Source organism: Mirounga leonina, unplaced genomic scaffold, assembly GCF_011800145.1.
Source record: "Mirounga leonina isolate KUSES-001 unplaced genomic scaffold, KU_Mleo_1.0 Mir_493, whole genome shotgun sequence".
Taxonomy (NCBI): domain Eukaryota; kingdom Metazoa; phylum Chordata; class Mammalia; order Carnivora; family Phocidae; genus Mirounga; species Mirounga leonina.
This window is the reverse complement of record NW_023270780.1, coordinates 2,982,536-3,009,576: the sequence shown is the minus strand read 5'-3', so window position 1 is coordinate 3,009,576 and position 27,041 is coordinate 2,982,536. Positions and strand designations below refer to the sequence as shown.

Here is a 27,041-nt window from a genome sequence, read left to right as displayed (position 1 = left end):
ACTCATTTGTTCAGTACCTTCTGTGTTCACATACATTATTTTATTCCGTGGCCCCAGCAACCTTGTGAGCTGACTGGATCATGAATTCCTTTCTCTATTTCACTTATTTGGAAACTGAACCGTAGAGAGCCCAAAGTCAACCAGCTCTTAGGTAACAGGAAGTAAGGCCCGGTTATTTTTTCGCAACTTTCATGTATTGCAACTACATAAAAACTATGCTCCAAATATACAAAAAGCGTATGCAGAGAAAACTATGGTCTCAGCGATTTAGAACTGGATATTAGAAGGGCCAAATAAGAATTTAAATCTGGCAATGATTTTGAAGTTACCTTTATTTCTAATTTATTTTGTTTTCCCCAACAGCACGGTAGAATTCTTTGCCAATGGCAGCAGTTGATGTTTTTCGGCTACCTACCCAAATGCACATTCACAGATAGTGTGCAGAATGCCTGGCAAAGGCAAGAAAGAAGAGCAAGAGCAAAAATAATGAAAATAGCTTACTTAAGCACTTAGTACTCGTATTTTATTTTACCCTACTGACTGGCTAGTAAGTTAGTCTGTTACTGTTTCGTGGATGCTGACAAAAAGACACAGAATTCCTGGATTGGAGACAAAGGACTATTACAACACAGGAAACAACATGAGCTTCAGCACGTTTGTGTCAATTCCTCTTCCCCCAAGTCTTAAGGGGATGACAAGAAGGGCTCACATGAATGCTCTGCACTTACTTGGTGGATTTACACCACAGCTGAGGGAACACTGAGTTTGGGAAACCTGCCATTTTATAGGAAGCAGTGAGCAAACCTGTTCTCTGTCCTGGAGGGAGACATTACTTCATTCCTTAAAGTTGCTCACTATAAACACAACCTTGAGAATTGACCCTGGTAAAGAGCAGTCAGGGTCTTGCATTTTTGGCATACCCAGGAAGATGGGTAGAAGCATGACGGACCCATGAGGGACTGTTTCTCTCAACATTACCATGTGCCAAACACTAAGCACTTTACATCTATAATTTTATTTAATCTTCACAATCCTATAATGTGCCCTACTTTATAGATGAATAAACAGGCATAGAGAAGCCACACAGCTAGTAAACAATCCAGGAGGAGCAACAGGGATTCATAGTTTAAAAAAGACAGTAAAAGTGGGGCACCTGGGTGGTTCAGTCGGTTGAGTGTCTCACTCTGGATTTCAGCTGGGGTCATGATCTCGAGGTCTTTCAATTGAGCCTCAGGTTGGGCTCCACGCTCAGTGCAGAGTCCTCTTCAGATTCTCTCTCCCTCTCTTTCTGCCCCCCGCCCCACACTCTCTCTCTCCACTAAATAAATAAAATCTAAACAACAACAACAAAAAAGACCGTAAAAGTTACCTTGCAGAGAGAGGTCTGATGACTTATAAAAGCAACAAGCATGGCGCCTGGGTGGCTCAGGCGTTAAGCATCTGCCTTCGGCTCAGGTCATGATCCCAGGGTCCTGGGATCCAGCCCGGCATCAGGCTCCCTGCTCAGCGGGAAGCCTGCTTCTCCCTCTCCCGCTCCCCCCTGCTTGTGTTCCCTCTCTCATTGTCTCTCTCTCTGTCAAATAAATAATCTTTTAAAAAATAAATAAATAAAATAAAAGCAACAAGCAACAAGCAACCCCCTGAAAGAATTTGGGAACCATGTATGGGTTTCCAGCAATTGCTCAGGATGTGGGGGAGGAGAGTAGTAGAATAATTAAGACATCTCACAGTATGTGGGATGAGGATTCAGTTATTATATTAGAACATAAAAGTTAGTATGACCTTATTTTATAACCAACCTAATGAAGAAGGGTGTCAACTAACTGCACAAATAGGGAAAATAATACAAGTTGGAATAATAAGAATTTTGCTCTACAATAATACTCTACAATCATTTGGTTTGAACTGAGCTCTGAATGGGCAGGAATTTATCCACTAAGGACATCAAAGAAAGGAAAAAGGGAGCTTCCACTGAAAGAGCTATTTTTTTCATTTGTTTATTTGACAAAAAATGTACTGAATGCCTGCTCTGTTCTAGACTGCAGTGGTGGCTAGGGATACAAAGATAAATAAGATGTTATCTACAAACTCCATGAAGGGCAGTATGGCATGGTGAAACTCGCAAATGCACATACTCCTTGGTCTGGCAACTCCACTTCTAGGAATTCATTCTACTGTCACACTTGTACATGTGTGAAGTGACATTTTTGTGAAGATAGTCATTGCAGTATTATCTGTATTTGCAAAAGACTGGAAATAACCTAATGTTCATTGATTAACTTAGGATACAACCACAATGGAAAACTGAAAATAAAGAATAAGGAAGTTCTTTACGTGCTGAAATGAAATGATCTCCTGGATACAGTACATAGTGAAAACAAGGTACAGCACAGTCTGTAGAACATGATAACATTTTTGTATAAAAGGGGAACCATAGATATGTTTTTATTTCTAGAAGTATTTATATCCCTAGAAGTATTCACAAGAAACTGATAATATTGATTGCCTCTGGGGAGGGGGACTGGACCACTGGAGTGGGGACAGCGGTTGAAAGGAGATTTTTCATTATATAGCTTTTTGTAACTTCTGAATTTTTAGACAGATGAATGTGTTACCTAGTCAAAAAATAAATACATAAAATATGTAGAAAGGATCAGACTGGAAGAAAAGGTGATCAGAGAATCAAAATAAGAAACTAAAATAACACACCGTTACTGCTCTCGAGAACTCACAATCTAGAAAGAGAGCAAAAGAAAAAAACAATTACACCACAGGCTTTGGGTCTCTGGAGTAATGAGAGTTGTGATAAAGGCCTGCACAAGCTGGCAAGAGTGCCCATAGGAGGGGCCTTGAAAACGGAACAGCTAAGCTGAGTAATCATGGATGAGAAGGGCCGGCAAGGCAGAGAAGGAAGGTGTGATGGGCTATTTCTGACCAGAGGGAACAGTGCATTCAAACCCAGAGACTTGAAAGAACATGGTGTAGTGTGAGAAGTGACTGTAGTTCAGTAGGACTGGAGCAGAGGGGACAGAGGAGGTGGGCAAGAATCACATTCCCAAATATTTAGGGGCCTCTGAATGCTTTTAAGCAGAGCGGACATACTATTAAATTCGTGCTTGAGAAAGTTCATCCTGTAGGAAGTGTGGAGAACAAACTGAGCCAGGAGGATCCGCTGAGAACTAGGTGCCCTGATTCCCAGGAGAACTGACAAGAGGGAGGCGGCATGGGCCGTGGTGACGGGAGGGCCACACCGGGCAGAGAGGACTTGGCACCCCTTGGAGCTCAGGTGTGAGGGCGGGGCAGAAAAGAATGGCCTAAGAGCCCAGACTTGATGGAGTGATTTCCCAAAACCAGGCAGAAGAGGAAGAGGCTCACAGGGAGGGCAATGAGTCTAGTTCTGGGTACGAGGAAGATTTGAGGGGTCTGGGGGAGATCCAGGAGGGAAGGATGAGTCATTGGTTGGACGTGTGAGTCCGGTGCTGGGGAAGGGGTCTGGCGCGAGCATGGATTGGTGAGCGTGGGCCCTGGGTGGTGGGTGGTGGTGGAGGAGCGCACCAGGCAGAGTGGATAACAAAGTGATTAGGGTGCCAAGGCCAGAACCTGGGGAGTGCCTCCCTCCAGCCATTCAGGAGACTTCAAGAGAGACCTGGTGAGGACTGAGAAAGAGGATGACTGAGAAAGAGGACTCCAAGAGAGCGGTGTGGCCTTGGAGAGAGCGGGTCTTGGAACTTACTTAAGCTGCCTTTGGAAATGGGACCCAGAAAGTTTGCAGAGCACTTCTCACCCAAGAGCTTACAAAGTCCTCACAACGTAAATAGAAGCATCCACAGTAAACTAGGCTTAGAGGCCCCAATCATTCTGCTAGTTTATAGCAGAACTGAACCATGAACCCAAATTTTCTGACACAACGGCCAGGACTCTCTTCACTACCCAGCTTCCTTTTGGTTAAAGAGAGAAAAAGGTTCTGGGGCTCCTGGGCAGCTAAATTGATTAAGCATCCCACTCTTGCTTTTGGCTCAGGTCATGATCTTAAGGTCATGAGATGGAGCCCTGCCTGGGGCTCTGTGCTCAGCCTGAGTTTGGTTAAGACTCTCCCTTTCACTCTGCTCCCCCACGCCCCCAACACCCCCCCCACCCCCCAAACCCCCTCCCCCCAGCTCTCTCTCAAATAAATAAATAACTTTAAAAAAAAAAGGAGGGGCACCTGGGCGGCTCAATGGGTTAAGCGTCTGACTTTGGCTCAGGTCTTGATCCTGGAGTATGCTCCCTGCTCAGCAGGGAGTCTGCTTCTCCCTCTGCCCCTCCTCCCTGCTCATTTGCTCTCTCTCTCAAATGAATAAGTAAAATCTTTAAAAAGGAAGGAAGGAAGGGAGGAAGGGAGGAAGGGAGGAAGGAAGGAAGGAAGGGGAAAAAGAAAGGAAGAAAGAGGGGCGCCTGGGTGGCTCAGTTGTTGGGCGTCTGCCTTCAGCTCGGGTCATGATCCCAGGGTCCTGGGATCAAGCCCCGCGTCGGGCTCCCTGCTCAGCGGGGAGCCTGCCTCTCCCTCTCCCTCTGCTGCTCCCCTTGCTTGTTCTCCTTCTCTCTCTCTTTTTCTCTCAAATAAATAAATAAAATATTTTTTAAAAAAAAAAGGAAGAAAGAAAGAAAAGAAGTTGCTCCCATCCTTTGTGATGTAAAAAGTCAGCAGGTTTCCATTAGGTTTTTGTGTGGGCATTAACTTAAATGAGAACCCCACCTTAACACCTTTGCTCATATGTGTATAGTCCTCTGATCCTAGATGGTCAGCCTCTTCTCTTTCCCTCTTTGTGGGTCTAAATTCTACTCCTCCTTTAAACTCCAGCTTAAGTCCCTCCATAAAGCCTCCCTTGAGGATTCCTGTTCTCTCTGACTTATCTTTTTTTCTAAATTCCTGTGGCAAACACACCTTCCAGTGACCACCCCCCCCCCACTACCACAACCTCCCAGTGAGTCACACACTTGTGTAATCTCCTCCCCTTGCCTGTGGGCAGGACTTGTGACTTTCTTCTACGCAACAGAGCGTGGCAAAGGTGATGTGTGTCACTCCCATACCGACAGTTACATTATATAACACTTCTTAGCAGACTAGGATGAAAGAGTCTCCTGCTGGCTCTGAGGAAGAAAGCTGCCATGTTCTGATCTGCCTGTGGAGAAGGCCAGGGAGCTGCAGGAGCCTCTAGGAGCAGAGACTTGCCCCCAGCTGATAGCAAGAAAATAGGGCCCTCAGTCCAGTGCCTATAAGAAGTTCTGCCAATGACCACATAAGCTTGGAAGGGGATCCTGGGCTCCGCTAAGGAATACAGCCCAGCCAACACCTTGATTGCAGGCTTGTGAGACCCTACAGAGGACTCAGCTAAGCTGAGTCCAGACTCCTGACCCACAAAAACTATGAAATAATACACGTGTGTTGTTTTAAGCTGCTAAGATTGTGGGTCATCTGTTACATGGCAGCAGATAACAAATGTAATTCCTGTCATATTTATGGTGCCACTCAGCTTAGACCATAATAATTTGATGTCTAGTCCAGCTTTACCTTTCTAAGCTGAACGTAAGTTTCTGGAAAACAAGGAAATTGTCACACGTGACGTGTCCTCAGAGGGTAAGAGGCACAAGAGAAGGAGTATTGATGAAATCTTAGTCCAGAAAAGGGACCAGAAAGTGTCTAGTAACAGCTGCTGTATAGGAGTAAAATGAGTGATATGTGAAAAACACCTAACATAATGCTTAGTACATAGTTATCACTAGTATGTATAATAATGGATATCACATCTAGCCCCATTCCCTCATTTTGCTGATGAAGAAATAGCTCCTTCCACTACCACTCTCTAAAGAAATAGACTCAGCAATGTATGATGACTTCTCAAAGGTTACTCAGCAGATCAGTGGCCAGAACTCAACACTAGGGGAAAAATAATTAAATGGCTTAAGTGAGGCAATAAGGCCTGTCCTTACCCATAGACTCATGGGTTGAAGAAAACAAAAAGAGGGCCCTTTTTTTAGACCCTTTTTCCTAATTCTGAGTCTTCTATCCTCACTATTTTTTCTGTACTTTTTCCATGAAGACCACATGAAAAATTCTTTATTTATTTATTGGTAAATTGAATAACTGATTTGCCAAAGTGAATAACACCTACAGACTAAAGGGTATATGAACCAAATGTCTTTTAGTTGCAAGTGATAGAAACTTAATTCCAACTAGCTTAAGCAAAAAAAAAGAGAATTTGTTGGTTCACATAACTAAGGACACTGGGTATTCCTGTTAACTGTAGCTGTATAACAAACCATCCTAAAACTTAGTGGCATGAAACCATCATTTTATTATGTTTATGGACCCTGTGGGTCAAGAATTCAGATAGGACACATAGGGGATGACTAGTTTCTGTCCCACAGTGCCTGGGGCCTCAGCTGGGAAGACTCAAAAGCTAAGGGTTGGACTGTATGGCTGAGGTCATCTGGGAATGTCTTACTCCTGGCATTGAGGCTGGCTGTCTGCTGGGACTTAGCTGGGGCTGATGGCCTGACCCCCACACATAGCATCTTCATGTGGTTTCTTCTTCTTGGCTTCTTCAAGTGTGGTATCTGAGTTCCAAAGTCAAATGTCCTGGAAGAATAAAGCAGTAGTGCATGGAATTTTTATGACTCAGCATTGAAAGTCACATGACATCACTCTACCATATTGTTTTGGTCCTGGTGGTCACAAAGTTCTGCCCAGGTACAAGGGGAGGGGACACAGACACAACCACTAGATGAGAAGAGTGTCAATTTTGCAACATAATCAGAGTATGTGGGATGGGCTATATCACGGTGGCTGTCGCTGAAAAATATAATCTGCCACATTGGGATGGCTCCTTGATTTAAACCAAGTGCTATAGGAACCACAGCCTTAGGGTCAGACACAGAGAACTCAGGGCCACCTAATTCTTTTTCATCTGCCTTTCATTTTTGTTCATCTCTGCTTCTCTTTATCTATTAGCAAAAAACACCTAATTTTTCTCAAAATCCATGTATTATTTCTGAGGGAAGGACTTTGGCCCTTTCATGTGCCCATCACCTGGACCAATTAAAGTTGCCTGGACAATGAAGAACTACGATTGTCCAAAACTGGGCCACATACCCAGGTCACATGCCTAAAGAAAGCTTTTGGGTAAACTATAAAAAGTAGCTAGTACAATCTACCACGGGCTCAACTTAGGTGTCAGCTTAGTATGTAGTTATAATTATGTTACTTCTCTAGCAGCATCCTGTGGTTGTAATGTTTCAAAGCCCTTCACCTGGCCATCTTCATATCATGCCCTTGTCTCCCACTTTGCTATATACCACCTCTCCGAGATTTGCTGGGCTTCCCATTGGAAAGAAAAGCTCCCTGGCTCTTAGAGCCACAATGGCTGGCTTTTTTCCATCAGCCCTTCTCACCACACCTGTTATGTTTCAGATGGTCATGCTCAAATAACATTTTTCACCATCCTTCCAGTCCTAAGTCCCTAGGCAGTTGTCACTCTGTTATCTGTGTCTCTCTTCATTTTCTCCAGTGCCCCCCACTTTTTCCTCAAAATCGAACTTAATTTTCCACAGGTCCTTTTTCCCAGAAATTACTTCCCAGAGCCTACAGTTCAGAAATAATACAGTAGGTTGGGAGATCACATAGCAAAAAGACCAATCCTGAGTCATTAGCATCATCCAGTGGAAAAAGGAAGTGAGACTTGCATCCTCTGCATTCCTGTTTAGCTGTAATCCTTAACATGTCATTCAGTATGTTTTTGGCTGCAAGTACAGAAAATTTTAAAGTGCTTTAAACAATAAGGAAATTTATGATCTCACATAAATAACAAGATTAAGGTGGGGAGTTCCAGTGTTGATTAACTCAGCAGCTTATTCATATCCTCAAGGATCGGATTCCTTCCATCTCTCTCCTCTGCCACTTCAACAGTTGGCTAACTCCTCCCATGGTGGCAAAAATGGCTGCTGAGCTCCAAGCGTCACGCACACACGTGACCACTTTGAGAAGCAGAAAATGGGAAGTTTCTTTTTGTGTCTATTTGTAAAAGCAAAGAAACTCTTTCTAAAAGTCTTGCATCAGCTTTCTCTCATGTCTCATTGGCCAAAAGTGTATCACCTAAACCAGTCATTGGCAAAGGAACTGAAATTACTGTGATTGATTCAAACTAATCAAGACTTACTCATGGAGCTAAGAGTAGTCCCTGGCATAGCTTGCCAGTAAATATGAGACCAAAATCGGGGCTCTGCCAAAAGAAAGAAGGGTGTGAGGGAGAGAGTACAGGGGGATATAGATTTGGAGAAGCAGCCAGTCACATCTGATGCTCTTACCTTCTCTTCAACTTAGTTTCTCCGACTGTAAACTAGAGATGATGATGCCTACTTAATCTATACATGGAGATACCTTAAGAAATAAGATTTTGCAGGATACACTTATGAAACAGTGGTGGCTCAGTCGGTTAAGCATCCGACTCTTGATTTCGGCTCAGGTCATGATATCAGGGTTGTGAGATCAAGCCCTGCATGGGGCTCTGTGCTGGGCATGAAGCCTGCTTAAGATTCTCTCTCTCCCTATCCCTCTGCCCCTCCCCCCCCTCTAAAAAATAATAATGATAACCCAGTGAGGCACATGCTACAACACCGATGAATCTGAAAGACGTGCTAAGTGAAACCAGCTGGTCACAAAAGAACAAATATTGTATGATTCCACTTACATGATTCCTAGAGTATTCAAATTTATACAGAAAGTGGAATGGTAGTTGCCAGTGGCTGGGGAAGGAGGAAATGGGGAGTTAGTGTTTAATGGGTACAGAGTTTCAGTTGGGGAAGATGAAGAAGTCCTGGACGTGGATGGTGGTGACGGTTGTACAACAATGTAAATATACTTATTGCCACAGAATCGTACACTTAAAAGTCATTAGAATATTAAGTTTGTTTTTGGTTTTTTGGGTTTTTTTTTTTTTAAGATTTCATTTATGTATTTGACAGAGAGAGAAACAGTGAGAGGGGGAACACAAGCAGGGGGAGTGGGAGAGGGAGAAGCAGGTTCCCCCCTGAGCAGGGAGCCCGATGCGGGGCTCAATCCCAGGACCCTGGGATCATGACCTGAGTGGAAGGCAGACGCTTAACCGACTGAGGCACCCAGGCGCCCCTAGAATGTTAAGTTTTATGTTATGTCTATTTTATCACAATAAAAACATTTCAATAAAATAGTGAGGCTATTTAAGATATACAACGAAGGAATTGCACTAAACTTGAAAAGGTACAAATGTATAACATAAATTCATGGTTCTCTCTGATAACCTAATGTTGGACTTTTGCCCATTTTAATTTGTGGGTGAGAATCATTTCCTAGCCTCAGAAATCAATTCTTTCACATTCATGTGTTATCCTTCCCTCTGTTCTCAAACCCACTGTTGTTCTGACTGACGTGCAGTTCAAGAAATTCCATCCCCCAAAAGTGCCCTGCAAGGGAACCCCCTGCACAGAATGGAACGAACTACGATACTCACTTACTTTCCCCTTGAAGGTTACCTGCCCCTTTCTTCCTTTGTCTCCTAGTCCTCTTTCAGTACAGCTGGATCTCCCCACATTCATGCCAAAAGCCTTTGGGACAAGGAGGCAGAGAGGAAGACTCGGAGGGAGCCAGAGAGAAGCACAAGCACTTAGCACCAGCAGGTGTTGGCAGCTCTCACAAAGTCTATTTACTGACAACACATATCTACGAATATTTACTAATCCCTCAGATGTTTGCAAATGAGGCAAAGCTGTGAGGAGCTGTGCAGAGAAGTGACAGTTATGTATCCAACCCCAACACCCATTCATGGAGGGCCACGTCATTCCACCGGAAGCTACCAAAGCCCCACCCCATGTCCAGTGCCCAGAGCTGAGCAGTTCTGTTACATAAACTTATAATCAGAAGTCTCTGTTCATATTTAACCTACTCACTCCAAAAAGTCTTTTCCAAAATATATAGATTATGAAGATCTTCAACAGGGAGCACCCACCACTCCCTTAAATTCATGTCCCAGATCTTAATCACATGATCAGAAAATTTCTCCTTACTTGTAATCTTCTTCTTAAAATAGATTCTAGGCAAATGGCCTCCATTAAGCTTTGAATGCTGTGTGCCTTCCAAAGCACAAACATTGAATGTTAGCAGTTTTCTGCATTTAACTCCTGATACTGGGCAGTGCTCCAGGGCTCCCTCCAGGAATGATTTTGTTTTGTTCTGTGATCCTGGTCAGTCGCCTTGCAAAACACCCTGCTGGTTACAGGAAAGAGAATCCATGTCTGTTCAGCTGGCATTGGCTGAGTGTCCACAACGTGCCAGGCACTGGGCCAGGGCTCAGACACAGAGATAAATCATCAGCCCTGCCCATTAGGAATTCTCAGGTCTGGGGGGAGAGGCAGACATGAAAACAAACAATTACTGTAGATGGGATAAGTTTTGTACCAGCTGCTATGGGAGCACTGATTAACTGTTGGGGATTCTCAGGGGAGTCAGGGAAGACTTCACCAAACGGTGTCATGAGTGGGGTTTTGAAGGTTGAATAGAAGCTTGTTAGAAGAATAAGGCAAGGCAGAGAGTGCCAGGCAGAGGGAACAGGATATGCAAAAGCAGAGAGGTGGGGAAGGACACAGTGTGTTTTGGAAACTCACAAGGTAGTGGAGGTCCAGAAATGAGGCTGGATGAGTAAGGCAGTGAGCAGCTTAATCCCAATATCACCCCTTCATGGGCCCTGTTGGGGGAAGGGGGGGATTGAAGCTCTAGCTCTACCGCTGATAATGAAGCAAGATTCTCTTTCTATATAAGGCTCATAGCCTTAAGGTTTTGTTCTGTGGGTGTTGTAGAAGTTTTGCAAGATTGTAATCTCCAATGGGAATTGTCTTCTCAAGGAGTCGAGGTCTTTTATATATTTGAAAAGGCCCTTGGGCAGGTCATCTGGAATCTATGGGCTTTTGTGATGATCTGAAATGTGATTATTGCTGGTTGGAACTCTGAGGAGGATAAGCCAAGCCAGTATCCAGCCCTCCTCAACAATCTCACCGAGCTTCCTCTTTCCACACATTAATATGCCCATGCTGGTGCTCTTCATTCGATGACACATGATATTTTGGGTTATTTTACTCTCTCAAAAAAAAAAAAAAATAGTGCTGGCTTGGCTGAGCTCTTTGGAAACTTCCAGAAATAATTCTTTCCTGAGTAAGGGCTTACTAAACATGAGCAAAATAAACTGAAACTTCTCAAGTAGCTTTAGGAAATGCTGGTCTAACACATGAGCCTCACAAATAAGTTTTTATTTTTTTAAAGATTTTATTTATTTATTTGACAGGGAGAGACACAGCGAGAGAGGGAACACAAGCAGGGGGAGTGGGAGAGGGAGAAGCAGGCTTCCCGCTGAGCAGGGAGCCCGATGCGGGGCTCGATCCCAGGACCCTGGGATCATGACCTGAGCTGAAGGCAGACGCTTAACGACTGAGCCACCCAGGCACCCCCAAAAATAAGTTTTTAAAATCACCTTTTAGCCTGCCAAACATTTTATCAGGCTGTAAAATGCTCCCAGCTCTTCTCAAAGCTGTGCCTCTGATGATGTGAGCTAGAGGCAACTTAAACTAGGACAGGGATGCATTTTCAATTTTTCATAAAATGCTTACTTTCCTAGAATCCAATTTCTTTTTAGGCCTGGTCTTTCATCTCTTTGGTGCTAGACTTAATTTGCAAAATTGCTCCCTTGTCTCGCCCCAACCTGGCTGGCTGCCCTTTGCTAAAGAAGTGAGTTTGGCATTTACAACAGGAAAACTCCCGGGACTCCAGGCAAGGTCTAAGAGAGAGCCTGCTTCTTCTCTTCCTGCAGCGCCCACCGCGGCCACCTGCGCAGGTGCTTGGGGACCTGCTGCCCTCTTGTGGCTGCAACCTGAGGTGCATCGGTACCTCCACTTGGCAAAATAAAAAGTTCTCTTTTTCAGGTTTACTGAGTAAATGTGCTCTGAATGCATTCCCCACAAGACCCACGCCATTTTAGAACTGAAAGGGACCTTGGTCCAACCAACCTTTTTTTTTTTTTTTGGCTTTTTTCTTTTTTTAAGAAAAGGAACCCAAGGATCAGAGAGATTCTGTCACTTGGCCAAGGACACATCCCTGTTAGGGAAGTAGCCTGGAATGGAACTCCCATCCTCACTGGAAGACAAGGAAGGAAGAGGGAGTTGCCATTTGAAGTTTAGAAAGACATGATGATGCTAAAGAGTTGCAGACTTGGTGAGCCAGGTGAGCAGAGAAGATCTGATGGGCTTCTCTCCACCTGTCTATGACAGCCCCAGCCCATCTTCTGCTCCCCAAGGAAAGCTGCTTTGTAAGTGCACACAGCTTGGATAAGGACCATCTCCTGCCTTTTTTGGACACTTTCTTAGGCCAAGGACCCAGCATTCCAGTGTAGGAGATCTAGATTCTTGTCCAAGCTTCCACCTTGAGTCACTTACCCCCACCCCCACTTTGGGCCTCAATGTTCTCCTGTCAAGTGAGGAAGTTCTATGCTTTGTGTGGTTTCTTTTAGCAGTGGTAGTTTACGATTGTCTGTTTGCCTCTTGGCCCACAAATATCTGGTGGCACTACCAAACTGGTAGCAACTTGAGGGCAGAGTGTATCCTTGCCTGTTCACATACCCAAAGCCTAAGCCTTTACCTTTGACATGTTAGATGCTCAAAAATATTAACAAAATTAGCATATCCAGTGTCTGCCGTGTGCCAGACACGTGGCATGTGATCCTTCCGTCTGGCTTTGTGTTGACCACCGCCACACCTATGAGGTTATAAAGCACAGCACCAAGCACGAGAGCAGTGCGATCAGATGGCCTATGACCGGCTCCTGGTTCTACACTTCCTACCTGTGCATCCTTACCCTCTCTGCATATCCATTTCCTCATCTGTAAAATGGGAATTAAACGGCAGTGCCTGGCACATGGTAAACACTCAGTAAATGTTATTAGGTAGACATTATCATCTTGATTTTATGGATGAGGAAATTAAAGCTAAGAGAGATTATATACATTTTCCAAACCAGCATGGCCAGTAAATGACAGATCTAAGATTATAAGGAAGATCCAAAGCCCATGTTGGGCTTAGGCTCTATGCTACACTATTTCCCCTATGACAAACCCGATATAAGAACAAATGAATGGATGAAATTCTTCATTGCTGGTGGCAATACCAATAGTTGGCACTTGACTTTTCCATGGGAAAACTATTAGTACTCAGGATGTACCTCCTCCTCACTCCCTGGAACCAACTAAGAGAGAAGATGAAAACAATTAAAAAAAAAAAGTAAAGTGCCCTCTTCAGCACAGAGGAGAATACAGGTTTCTGCTAAATCAGTAAAGACTTACTGAGCATCTATTTTGTGGCAGCAGTAGGGTCGGGCATTGGGGGGATGGGAGATACCTCTGACCTTTAAAAGCTTGCAGTCTAGTTGGGGAAACATATGCAAAGTCTGGATTATAATGTTTACACCCTAAAACGGGGTGATACAGATTATTTGTGTTGTGCTCGGAAAGGGAACACACAGCATGGGCTTGAGAATTCTGGGAAGACTTCCTGGCAGAGGAAGCATAAGTGACTTTCCTTGATGTTATCTCTGATTCTTTTCTCTCCATGTCCTGCGTTCAGTTGGTCACCAGGACCTATCCCATCTTTCCAAATGACTCTCCCAGCAGTCCCTTACTTTCCAGTTCCGTGGCCCTTAGCCCAAGTCAGTCTCTCATTACTTCATATCTGGAGGTGCCCTAGCCATCTGTTAACTTGTCTGCCACCAGCCTTTACCTTTCAATCTGTGTCATCTACCTTTTTGGGATTAGCCTTCATTTTCACTTCCCTTCAACTAACATTTATTGAGTATCTACTGTGTGCCAGGAACCACGCTTCTATACACTAGGGATTCAGTGTTGAACAAGTGAAGACCCCTGGCCCCCTGAAACCATCATACTGGTTTTTAAAAACTCCACTGGAGAGCCGTTGCTGTAAAGATCAGAGTCCAGACTCTGGGGGCAGTGCCCACCCTAGTCCCCCGCTACTTTTCCTCTGCAGGACTCTTCAGCTGTGCCCACCACCCCCCGCACAGGCTGATTAGTTATAACTCGGGCTTTCTCTTTGCCTGGGACCCTACCTGACCAAATCCTTCAGGGTCTTCTTCTAACCCCACATCCTCCCCATCCTTCTCTCACGGCCTCTCTCATGTTAGCATTCCACGTGTTGTTGTTTATCCCCCACCCACCTGACGAGATGGTAAGCTTCTGGATTCTTCCAGTCTGACCTCCCTTAGCACCTGGCACAATACTGTGCAAATAATAGGTGCCTTTCTCTTTCTCCCACTCTTCTTCCTTTTTAATTCCTAACAATAAAAACTAACAGCTGTAAAGCACTTTACAAAGTGTTTTCATGTAAGTTATCTTCCATACGCTGCACAATTTCCTTGTGTTGCTTATCAGTAAATATCTAATGGGTTACTAAGTCAAAAGAGGAAGGCATTCCAGGTGAAGGAAGTAACACCAGAAAATGTGCAAAGACAGGACTGATCCCCGCATGAGCCGAAGGCAGTGTGGGAAGCAGCCTTGCTGGAGAGAAAAGAATGAACGCCATAGGAAATTTGGAAATCAAGATAACAAAAACCAAGTGGAACGACAAACCGCGCTGCACTAGCATGATGAGTGGTTCAGAGTATTTATTTCTAGCCTTTTTAGAAACATTTTTTTCTTTTGCAAAGTTGTAGTAAGTGTCCATAAAATGGTGTGCCCTACTTTCTGTCACTTAACATTCTCAGCACTGTTCTCTGATGCGAAAGAATCTTCATAAAGGCCATCTGTAGTGAATGCAGAATGTCCCAGGGAAGCCACATCCTCATGCACTGGACCCATTTCCCTGTTGTCGGACTTGTGTTGTTTCCCATTTCATACTATTACAAGAAGCACTGCAACAAATCTCTGGCGCAGAGAGAAGAAACAGAATGAACCCAGGTCTTTAGTGAGACCTCAAAGTATTCTATGAACACTTCCCTGGGCCTACAGCGTCTCTTGATTTTTCTGTCACCTGAACCGTAAGACTGATCCTTTATTGCTTAAGCCAATTGGACTTGCAACCCCCATTATCCCACTTGACACACTTGTTTCCCTGCCTGCTGTCACCCTACTGGAATCCTCAGACCAAGGCTAGATGGCCTGCACAGAGTGGAAGCTTAATAAATATGTGCATGAACTATCCATTCTTATATTGACCAGTGGACTAAGGGGATCTTAGTATTTTTATCAATTTGTTTGAGCTTATCAGTAAAAATATTACATTTTCATCATCTCTGTCACTAATAATTCCTCATTCTTTTGGCCTTTAGTTTAATTCAGAATTCACATTTTTGTGAATTAAAATTTTTTTATTGAGGTATAATTGACATATACTTTCATGACCTTTAGTACTAAAATTCTAAATGGATCTCCTCTCAGTTATTAAATTATTTTTTTTCTACAGTTAACTTGTAATATTTAATTTACCTGGAATTTATTTAGTTGTACTATATAAGGATAGAGTCCTCTACCTACCCCCAACACCCCAAATTTTAACCAACTATTCAAATGCCTTTCTCCCCATTGTTCTTTTTATTTTTTTTAAAGATTTTATTTATTTGTCAGAGAGAGAGAGCACAAGCAGGGGGAGTGACAGGCAGAGCAGGGAGAGAGAGCAGACACCCTGCTGAGCAAGGAGCCCGACATGGGGCTCCATCCCAGGACCCTGTGACCATGACCAGAGCTGAAGGCAGACGCTCAACTGACTGGAGCCACCCAGGCATCCCTCCCATTGTTCTTTTTAAATGCTAATATAAAATTGGGTCTATTTTTGCCTAGCCAGTCTGTTAAATTGATGTATAAGCTATATAATGTTTTACTATCTGCCAAGGCTAATACTTCTCCCAATTAAGCTCTGTCTTCAACATTTTCTTTGCCATCTCCCCTGTTTATTCTTCCAGATAAATTTTAAAATAATTATATCCAATTCTAAAAGGACTCTATTGGGATTTTCACTGTAATTACACAAAGCCTGAAAATAAATTAAGAAAGAATTGACATCTTTACAATCTTAACTTTGCCAGCCAGGGAAGTTTTTCTTCATTGACTTTTCCCGTATTTCTCAACAAAATTTGGTCATTGTCTTCACATTGCTCATTGACATTTCCAATAAAGGCGATTTCTAGGTACCTTTTTAAAGATTTATTTATTTATTTATTTATTTATTTATTTATTTATTTATTTGAGAGCGAGTGAGCATGGGGTGGGGGGGGCAGAGAGAGAGGGAGAGAGAAACTCAAGCAGACTCCCTGCTGAGCGTGGAGCCCACTGCGGGGCTCAAGCCCACAACCCTGAGATCATGACCTGAGCTGAAGCCAAGAGTCTGACGCTGAACCAACTGCGCCACATAGGCACTCCAATTTCTAGGTATTTTATATTTCAGGGTGTTTTCTAATTGGGCTATTACTGGTGTCTGCAGGGAAACTTGCCAACTGGACAGGACAGTCCAGTCGACTCTCTCCTTGTCAATGCATTCTTTTGTTTCTTGGATGTCTCACACCAAAGCCACACACAGACCTGAGTTCTGCCCTCTGGAGCCAATGGAGTAAACCTGCCCCTCCTCCTACAGGATAGATTTTCATCTTTGGAGACTGTCCTGTTTCCCATCAGCCTTTTTTCATCCTGGCTGAATAACCCCAGCTAATAGGATGAAACTAGTATTTGGGAAAGATTCAAATGATGGTGGTAAGGAGGATGGGCTTGGGGTAGGTTAGACTAGAAGGTAGGGAACCAGCAGGCACTGGCTTCTGAGGCAATCCAGCCTTCAAGACTGGCTGAGACAAGGCTGTGGACACAAGAAGAGGCGAGTCTGAGGGATTTTTCAAACAAGGAAGCGTCAGGACATGTTGACCAACTGGACACAAAAGATGAAGGAATGGAAAGAGGGGTCAAAGACAGCTTTAGAGTCTCTAGCCTGAATCACAGAAGAGAGTGACTCTTTTTACAAAGAGAAAGAGAATAGGGGAGATATTTTGGAAGGTAGTCAATTTCTGTCCTCCTGACCCTGAGATTACAATATATCCAAGAAGAGAGGTCTGCCCTGTAGACCAGTTGTGAGATAATAGAAAAAATATATATATGGGTCTCAGCTCCCAGCTCCTGGCACAGAGCTCCTAAAACACTTGTAATATCCTAAGTGATAAGAGCATTGGGAACATTTCTTGTTCTAATATTTGGTTTTTGGCCTTGGTTCCTAACACAGGGCTCCTGTAACCCTTGTGATTTCCTAATGATAAAAGAACACCAGGAGCATCTTTGTTCTCGTGAGGCGACTCTGGGCAAGCTCCTGGATGAGGGCTGGTCCCCAGAAAGATCAAGCCATGATTAGAAGCTTGGCATTTGCAGCCTCATCCCCCATTCTTCAGAGAGGGGAGGGCCTGGAAATGGAGTTAATAATGGACCATGCCTATTTGAGAAAGCCTCCAAACACCCCCAATAATATGGGGTTCCAAGAGCTTTCAGGCCGGCAAACACATGCACACCTGGAGGGTGGCACACCCCCCAGCTCCATGGGGACAGAGGCTTCTGCACTCGGGACCTTCCCAGACCTCGCCCTAGGTATCTCTTCATCTGTATCTTTTATCATGTCCTGTAATAAACTGGTAAACTTCAGTGTTTCCCTGAGTTCTGCGATCCACTCTAGCAAATGAATCGAAGCTAAAGAAGGGGTTGTGGGAACCTCCAATTTGTAGCCAAGTCAGACAGAAGTTGTGGGAACCTGGGGACCTGCTACTTGCGATTGGCATCTGAAGTGGGGAGCAGCCTTGTGGGCTGAGCCCTTACCCTGAGGGATAGGACGGTGTCTCCAGGCAGATGGTGTCAGAATGGAGTTAAACTGCAGGACACCCAGCGGGTATCCTCAGTGGTTTGGTGTGGGGAAAATCCTACCCGTTCGGTGAAGTGAAGTGTCCTGTGTGTACAGAGGAAACGTCGGTGGAAAATGGAGCTTTTCCTAAACACCAGTGTTTTTCAAATTTTTTCCCCACAGTATGTTTTCCATAGCAGGCCCACTCACACACAAACACATACAGATAGACAAAAAACAGGCATAAGGGTCCCAAAACTGCTGCAGACAACAGTATTCTGGGTAGAGGGAGGAGAGGCCTAGCACCGAATTGGCCGATTAAGTGATGAGGGGGGAGTGACTTCTTTCCCCCTCAGCTGACTGAGATCCTGTGGCCTACAATTGGTGACCAAGACCTTGTCAGGGAATGCATTATCCTGTCACCGTCCACCGTCAGTCCCATGTCCCAGAAGGCTCCAGGGGAAGAGAGATTGTGGCAGAAAGGCCACACACATTTCAGAGTTCAAAGAAGTCTCGCTGCCAACCCGCAGAGCACATGGAGCTAGCAATTACTCACCTGTAAAAAACGTCTCCTTTGTCCTCAGCCTGGAGAAAGAGGGTCTAGGGAATATTTAGGTCTCCAACTTTGAGTTTCAAGGCCACGGTGCTTAGAACTGGGACAGGGAAGATAGGACACAATCTCTCCTTGTAAAGCCAGAGTGCTAAATCAAGCATGAAAGAGTCCAAGGGCCCTAGGATAACATCTGCTGTTGGGTCAGAGCCTCAACAAGCTCAAGCCCCAGCTCTGCAACGCTTGGCTCTGAGGAATGAGGGAGCCCAGGGGATTATTAGAAGCCCCACAAAAAACAGCAACACATACTGAAGAGCTCATTAAAGAGGAAGAGCTGCTTCAGGACCCCGAGGGACATTGCCCTCCTTGGTCAAATTGTTTTAAGCCATATTGTATCAAAGCATCTTTCCAGGGTAAATCTTGGAACACTTCATAGTGAAAGAGTCTTTTAAATAGAGATGAAGATGCGCGAATCAACTTTGGGCTTTAGAAATTTCGTTTTAAAAAAAAAGTTGCTGAGGAGCCCCTGGGTGGCTTAGTCAGTTAAGCGACTGCCTCTGGCTCAGGTCATGATCCTGGGGTCCTGGGATCGAGCCCCGCAGCGGATTCCCTGCTCAGCAGGGAGCCTGCTTCTCCCTCTCCTCCCCACTCGTGCTCTCTCTCTCCCAAATAAATAAATATTTTTTTAAAAAGTTGCCATGGGTGGGGGGATGGGTTAAATACGTGATGGGGATTAAGAAGTGCAGAGATGAGCACCAGGTGATGTATGGAAATGTTGAATCACTAAATTGTACACCTGAAACCAATATTACACTGTGTATTAACTGGAACTTAAATAAAAACTCAAATAAATACAAATTTAAAAAGTTGCCATGCACCTCCTGGTTGCAATACCATGTCCCTCCCGGGCTTTTCACGCAGGAGGCAAGGGGTGCTCCTGCAACCTTCTTTTCCCACGTCGGGGCTGATGCAGGCTTGCAGGAAGCTGGGTGCTGACGGCTGCATGTCCGGGCAGCTCTAAGCACCCAGCACAAAGAAACAGGCCTTCGTGGCAAAGGTCCCGGGCAGGCAGATTCAATCTTCGCTCCACAAAATATTCAAGCTGCGCAGAAGAGTTGGCTTACCAGTGACCTAACACAGGCAATAAACAGGTTGCTGAAATCAGGAGCCGCTTGCTCACCACACCCTTCCTCAGGCTCTGGGCTCCATCTCCTCCTCCCGTCTCGGCTCTCCATTGAAAAGGCGGCAGAGGTATAAAAGATCTTTCCCAGGGCTTTCTCTTCCGAGAGTCGAGAGTTGCTCCTTAGCCTCGGGGGCAAGCCCCTGCTCCTTTCGGTGGTGATACAACTAGACTGTGGCAAATACACAGCAGAGGCACGTCTCGGTCCAAGGACCCTCTCAGAGCCCCAGTTCTAGTCTCCAGACCCCTTCTTTCTCTCCAGTCCGAGTCTCTGCTCTTCCCACCACGCCCTGGAGGCGCAGCTTGAGAGCCTCCCTTTCCCTGTATGGCAGCACCCTCACTCCTGCCTTCCAGCCTTGCAAGTCTTGGCGCCACAGGCAACCCCACCCCACTTCCACCCTCTTCACACTCTGCGAACAAGCACAGTCTAGCTATACCCCTGCCAAGCAAGACTGCCAAAGAAAGACGAGAACCCTGGGCTGTCAGAAGACAAACCCAGGTCTGGAATGGAAGGTTTCCAATGCATTCTGAAACCTGGGGTGTGAAGTAGCTGACAAGCAGAAGGGGGAAGAAGAGTCCTAAGAGAAAAATTTCCGTTCTTCCCATTGAAGGGGAAGGAAGGGGCCAGGGACAAAGGGGGCTGCATTTCTAGTTTCTTTGGTCTAGAAAAGATTTGTGTAAACTTGGCTATGCCCCTGGGGGCTCTGCAGTCAACTACATTCTTGGCAGGAAGAAAGAAAAAGAGCAGTGGACTAATTGAACGATGCCCAGAGAAAGCCGAACACGAAACCCTTAAACGGCTGCTGTCAGCTTTTCCAAAGCCTTGGCGTTTCCGCCAAGGGCCTGGAGTGGCTCCATTTCCTCCCATGCTGATTGGTGAATCTCTAAGTAGTCACAGGACCTCCACTGTGACCAGTTCTTCTCCCATCGAGGAGGACACACACTGGCCAAGCCTAGGGCTCCCACAAAGCCACCACCCCAGACAGGGCCACCTCCTACAGTGAAGACTCAACCCACAAAGCTGAGCTGCTTAAGAGGGACATTCTAACTCCTCTGAATGCCACGGTCCTTTAGTGTTTGGGCTGTCTGACCCACACCTTCCAGATGTGGACAACAGGGGGCCCATCTTCAACAGGCATTAAAATCATGTTTTTTCATCCTCCCAGGAAAGTTGGGGGTGTTGGGGGGGGGTTGGGCGGCAGGGGAACAGGCCAGCAGCTCAAAGAGACACATTAACATATTTTATTAAGTTTGCCATACAAAGACTATGCCACAGGAAAGAACATCAGAACTGGACAGGCCCATGGAGACCATCCGGACCCCTCTTTTTACAAATGAGGAAAGTGAATGAGGAACACCAGAACAGCATTCTGGATAGCACCAGCCTGTCAGCCCAGTCCTGACACACAGAAACACACAGACGTCGGGCTTCTGGTTTTGAGCCAAGTAGAACCTAAAGACTTGATCCATGTTGACTTTGAATGTTTCTGTGCCCTACAGTACCACATTCTGATGCTTATCTCCTCCTTGAGGCTGCAGGAAGAGCCCTAAAGAAAACACGATGAGTGTCAGGGTCATTCAGAGCCAGAAAAACAGACCGACTGTGGAGCAGAGGGTACAGAGGGCTGAGAAGAAGAACTCAATCCCACCCAAGAGAGTCCTGATCACCCCTTCCCCCCAAACAACACACACTCAGACCCCAAAGCCTCAGGGCAAATATGCTTGCCTTCCTGAAGTTCAGATCAGGTTTGAAGGAGGAAGGGAAAGAAGGAGGTAGGAGAAAAAGAGAAAAAGATTTACTTCTGAAATCAACAAGTCCAGTGGGAACACATTTTTCCCAGCACGGAGCAAATCCAAACACCACAAGAGAAGGCTGTAAAACTCTGGTATTAAATCCGTTGTGAGATGTAAAGAAAAACACCAATAACTTAGCAAAATAAATACAATGAGAGTTTCACTGAAATTGATGTAACCCAGTGAAAACAGTTTTTAGGCTCTTGAGTCAAGAAGACGGACGTGTACCTTGCACTGCATCTTAGGGGAAAACCCTGAGATGCCGGGAGGCTTCCCAGCAGAGAGGAGTCACACGGAACTACCTGGGGCCCTACAGAATCTTTCCACTAAAAGCTACTCCCGGAATGTACATTTCCTTCTCCCAGGAAGACAAGGCTGGCCGGTCAAAGCTGAGGCTCGCTGGCTCTGCCCAGGCCATGACAGGCCGCCGTGTCTGTCCATAGGAGGCCCGGGTCTGCAGGGGCTAAGGGCGGAGCGAGTGGGAAAACAAACAACGTGTTGCAAAGAGCTGAGCCGTGTTTGTGGAGGGAACTTCATTCCCCCAGGCCGCCCTCCCATAGCTGTGGACAGTGGTGCCTCTGGCATCGCCGGGTGAGTCTCCCAACCCAGTGACGGCCTGGATTCTGGGCCAGCTGAGCTCCAGTCTACAGGAGAAGGGAGGCTCTGCTACAGAGAAAAACACTAACTACAGGAATAAGGATACTGCCCTGGCTCTTGCTGGCCGGTTAGTGTCCTCCAGAGGGCTGCGGTGTCCAGAGGAGGTGTTCATCCTCTGTCTGCCCAGCAGACGGGGGACAGGAGTTTGGGAAGAGTGGGACACGTGAACTGCCCAGCCCTGAGTGCAGCCCGGGAGCGGCCAGGAAGTCGAAGTCGGGGCGAAGAGCCTGCGGGGCTGGCGGGCTTCTCCGCAGGCGACAGGTAGCACCAAGAGCAGCATCCGGCTCCTCCCGCTCATGTTTCCACCACTCGGATAAGAGGCAGGGGCTTATCAGGGCTGGGGGGCTTGGATATCCTCACGCTGAAAGAAAGCCAGAAACACTGAGTGCTGCTTGCTGCCCGCCCCGCACGCAGCCACCTCCCGCATCGGCCCCCTCGCGTCCACTTCGAAACACTGACTGTCAGCAGCGTCGAAGAGAAGATATGGGGGGTCATGCTGCTGTCTGGGGGGCAGGGGTGATGGAAACACAGGGACTGAGAAGCGGGTCTAGCTGTGAGTCTTGACTTTTTTCAAAGTCTGGGACCTTTTTGTGAGTCTCTTAGAAACAAAAGGCCCTCTCTCTAGAAATACACACTTGCTACACCTTCATGATTTTTGCAAACAATTGCAGGGGGTCCATCTGTGTCCAGAGGCTGTTCATGGGCCTCCTTGGCGTTGTGCTATCAGGCTCTACTCTGACCTGGTTAGAAAATGGTTCAGGTGGAGAACAGGTCAGATTAGAGACTGTGAGCATAAGCGGGATTTAAAAGAGCCTTACCCTTGCCTCAGCACTAAAGCTTTCCTTCCCACGGCTCTGTCCCTCTTCCCTCACTTCTCACCAGGCCCCAGCACAGGCACGCCCACTCACCTGCCCAGGTTCTCAGTCTTGGTCCAGGTCTGGGTGCTAAAGTGGCCATGACTGATCTGCTTTTCTATCAGGTGTTCCATCCGGTCATGCATCTCTAAATTCTGTAATACAAGTTGTGGGGTCAGAGTTGGCCATTTGTGACATTTAACTAGCTCATTCTGGTCTCTGCACCTGTTTGTGCTGCAGTCACCGCCACCCCTACCATGCGTGCCACCACCGGGCTGCCCTCTCCCCCCACCCCTCATCTTCACCACTCCCAACCACCCTCTTCCTCCAGTTCTCGCTCCTGCCTCCTCCCCTCAAGAACTATGTGCAACACCGATCCTTCCCTGCTGTCCTCCCCAGCTCTCAGGAAAGGCGGAAATTAGACTAAGAAGAACTCGTGAGCTGATCGAGGCCATCACCTTAGCCGTGGAGAAGACAAGACCCCTCCTACAGAACGCCTCCCCCTTCACAGCCCAGCTCCACTGTCACTTCCTCTGCTAAGCCCATGGCACGCAGCTCACACAGGGACGATGTGCCCCTTTAGAGTGGGGACAGGTCTTACCACCGTAACTCCCTGAAGGTTCTCAGAAAACACTGACTCAACTGAACTGCACGTCAACAATCTTCCCAGATACTCACTTCCCAGCAGCAGCCAGACAGGACGAAGAGCTCTCCAGAATCTCTACCTCCCTATGTACAGTCCTGTCTTCAAGAGCCTGCTCCCTTCCCAGGGCTGCCCAGTGCACACACCTCTGCTTCCAGGTAGGCGATTTTCTCCTTGAGCTCCTGGATGGTGCTGTCCTTTGACTGGACCACAGCTTTTGAATTCTGGAGCTACAAAGATGTGGGAGAAAATGGGGTTCATTTTGAAATGACTCAGTACACACTCGTCGAACTTCACTCTGCTGCTGGGGAGCCAGCAGAAACATAAGGCAGACTTTTGCACCTCTTACACAACTTGCTTAGCTTTTCTAGAAAAGCCTCATTTCAGTCAATATTGAGCTCTTGATTATCCCAGGCATGAGGGGAGGGGTTGTGAGAACACCACCCTGATGATCCAAAATCATGGATGGCTCAAAACCCATTCCATTTGATGTTGGGAAATACAAATTATTTATTCATTCAAGAAATATTTGTTGGGGCGCTGTGGCTCAGTTGGTTGGGCGTCTGCCTTTGGCTCGGGTCATGATCCCAGAGCCCTGGGATTAATCCCCACGTCGGGGCTCCCTTCTCAGCGGGGAGCCTGCTTCTCCCTCTCCCTCTGTCCCTCCCCTGTGCTCTCTCTCTCAAATAAATAAATAAAAATCTAAAAAAGGAAAAGAAAAGAAAAAGAAATATTTGTTGAGTGCTTACTATGTGACAGGCTCTGTTCTAGACACTGGGAAATAGCAGTGAACCAAACAGAAAAATCCTAGTACTCATGGAGCTGACATGCAGCAAATATGCCCTCCCAGTTAGAGGGTTTTAAGTTCTCAAGACAATTCTGCAAAATGCCATATCCTGAGTACGCTACCCTGAAGCTCCGGTGGGGAAAGGCAGAAAATCTGCCGAGAGGTACAAAGGTTGATAATCTGCACACAGATAAGTGAGTTTATTGTGACTTCATTATTCATTTACCAGCCCTCTTCAAAGTGTAAGAGAGACTAACTTTTTCCTTCTTTTCCCATTGGAAAGCAAAGGCAAATGACTAAAACCATAGGGGAAAGATGGGAGAAAAGCAAATCCCAATCACCCAAACCTAGTAATTGGTAGCCATAAATGTTTTAATATAAGGAATATAAGCCAAGCTCCCCAAGAGAGTGAATGGCAAAAGCATGGACTTGACAGGAAAACAGGGCTGGGCTCCATGTGGTGACTTCCCGAGCAGGTGACGCGTGGTAACACGGGCCCTGTTTACCTGCTCTATCATTTGCCGCACTTTCCGCTGCTGGCTCTTCAGCATGTCATCCAAGTGGTGGATCTTCTCCCGCAACCCAGCCACTTCCTTTTCCAGACTGGCAGCCCTGGGCATTAAGACCAGAAAGCTGAGGCGAGGGGAAAAAATGCCTTCTCTACCCAGTCACAGGAAGAACCTTGGGCTTGGGGGCTTCCACGAACTGGATCCCCTCTGCCTGATGCCCCAGTGGTCTGCCATGGGGCGGAGGTGCTCGGGACACCTTGGAACAACACAGTGGAAGCCTCACTAGAGATCAGCTAGTCTGAACAAGGACATTGCAGCTCAGAGAGGTAAGAATGGGTAAGTCATTCTGGAATGCTCTAGAAGGTATAACTAGAACCAATAGGTAGATGTCCAGGGAAGCAGTCCTTATGCTAACACAGGACAGACTTTCTCAGCATCAAAGCTGTCAGAATGTGGACTGCCTCAGCTGTGATGAGCTCCTCATTCCTGGAAAGATTCAAGTGGGAGCTGGGAGTTTAATACCCAATGCCGTCAAGCTGTTGGAAAGGACTCTATGTCAAAGGGAGATAAGATTTACGGGTCCTTAAAGCCTCTTCACACAGGTGTGTTCCTAAGTCTCCTGATTCCCAGACACTGCTATATCCTCTGCATCTTCCAAACTGGGCCAAGATCCCCAGAGGTCCGGCGACTGGGCAGGGTCTCCAGGAGTTCAGACCTCTGAAGGACCGCTGGTGCCCATCACTCTCCGCTCCTGCCTGAGAAGGCAGACAGGCGCTGTTGGAAGGGCAGTGCTCCCGGTGAGGGTGGGGGCGGGGTACAATGCAATCTGAGCCCCGACATCCTCCCTAAGCCTCAAACAATCTAAGAGTCCACCCTCAGCTCTCCAGTGCCCTATTGCTCAGTCTCCTTTTATTTAGAAAATTAACGTTTATGGTGCATAGCCATCGCCTGCCATTCTCAAGCCTCTGGTTTGGATTATCTGGGTCTTCTTTTGTTTCTCCTGCTGCTTCCTCTCAGCCACCTGCCCATGAGCACCACTGCTGAGAAAGAAGGAGTGCTGAGTAATTTAAAACAATTCCGTGATGACGTCGAGCCCAAAAGGAGGTGACAATAAAATGTCTGCATGTCCCATGCCTAGACTGAGGTTATCCCAAAGGAGAGAAGATGCCCCCCACCGACTGCAGGGTCCAAGGGGGCAAGGATCATGTCTGTTGGGGCGGCTGAGTGGCTCAGTCGGTTAAGCGTCTGCCTTCGGCTCAGTTCATGACCCCGGGGTCCTGGGATCGAGTCCCACATCGGGCTCCTTCTGCTCAGCAGGGAGCCTGCTTCTCCCTCTCCCTCTGCTGCTCCCCCTGATTGTGTTCTCTCATGCTCTATCTCTGTCAAATAAATAAATAAAGTCTTAAAAAAAAAAGGGATCATGTCTGTTAATCTTGCAATGCCTTAGAAGGCCCTCCAGGTGACGTCCGTTGAACTTAAAAAGATCTAACTTACACCACGGAGGGCAGGCCCAGCATGCTGCTGTTAACTTTGATTTACATTTGAGGCCTTATTTATTAGTAGCCAGCAGCATAAACAATTTCCCAAATCTTGACGGTCCCAAATGGCCTACTCTTTGCTCTGCAGGTTTCCCTGGTAGGGCCTCTGATCTCTGATCAGACGGCATGCGTGAAAACCTTGGGGTGGAAGAGGATCCCAGAGACCCCCTGCACGCCGCGGCCGATGCCGGCTCTCAGGTGCGGCAGCTTCCAGTGACAGGAAGTTGAGAATCTCTTCATGACGCCGCTCGCTGTGTTTTTCGAAGCATGACTTGTGAGGAAGTTGTCTGATTGACCCTCAAACACTTTACAGCCGGCCTTGTGTCTGGGGGAGGGACGTGCAGCCCTCCCCCAGACACACTGCCACTGCCACGGCGGCATCCGGCGAGCCCCGGCGGCAGGTCCGTCACCAGCTCTCGCCCCACCTCGTTCCAACACCATGCAAGCCTTCTCCTAGGCTCCTACTCCACGGAAAACGACCTCCTCAGAGATGGCAGCCTCCCAAACAGTCTCTCCCTGGGCGGGACCCCACCCAGAGCAGCCACCCATGAGTCAGAGCTGGAACTTCCTCCCCAGGCCTGGCCGCACAGAGCTGCAGGCTGCGTGG

The 27,041-nt window shown here is 46.6% G+C and overlaps 1 protein-coding gene and 1 long non-coding RNA gene across 3 annotated transcripts in view; one reads left to right on the top strand and one right to left on the bottom strand.

Moving 5' to 3' along the window:
* Nucleotides 1-1,629: 1,629 nt before the first annotated feature.
* On the top strand, nt 1,630-27,039 carry LOC118000349. Its single transcript, XR_004676435.1, has 3 exons — nt 1,630-2,382; nt 24,990-25,222; nt 25,914-27,039. It is a non-coding gene; the product is annotated as an uncharacterized LOC118000349 (long non-coding RNA).
* The window catches only part of TUFT1 (tuftelin 1), a 45,311-nt gene continuing 39,148 nt past the window's right edge, over nt 20,879-27,041 (bottom strand). For both annotated transcript variants that reach the window (XM_034990032.1, XM_034990033.1), the window contains 4 exons: nt 24,894-24,999; nt 23,747-23,830; nt 23,012-23,112; nt 20,879-22,464 (listed from right to left, as the gene is read on the bottom strand). In XM_034990032.1, coding sequence (XP_034845923.1) covers nt 22,398-22,464; nt 23,012-23,112; nt 23,747-23,830; nt 24,894-24,999 — 358 coding nt within the window. In that variant the 3' untranslated portion in view covers nt 20,879-22,397. The remainder of the gene's footprint in view (nt 22,465-23,011; nt 23,113-23,746; nt 23,831-24,893; nt 25,000-27,041) is intronic.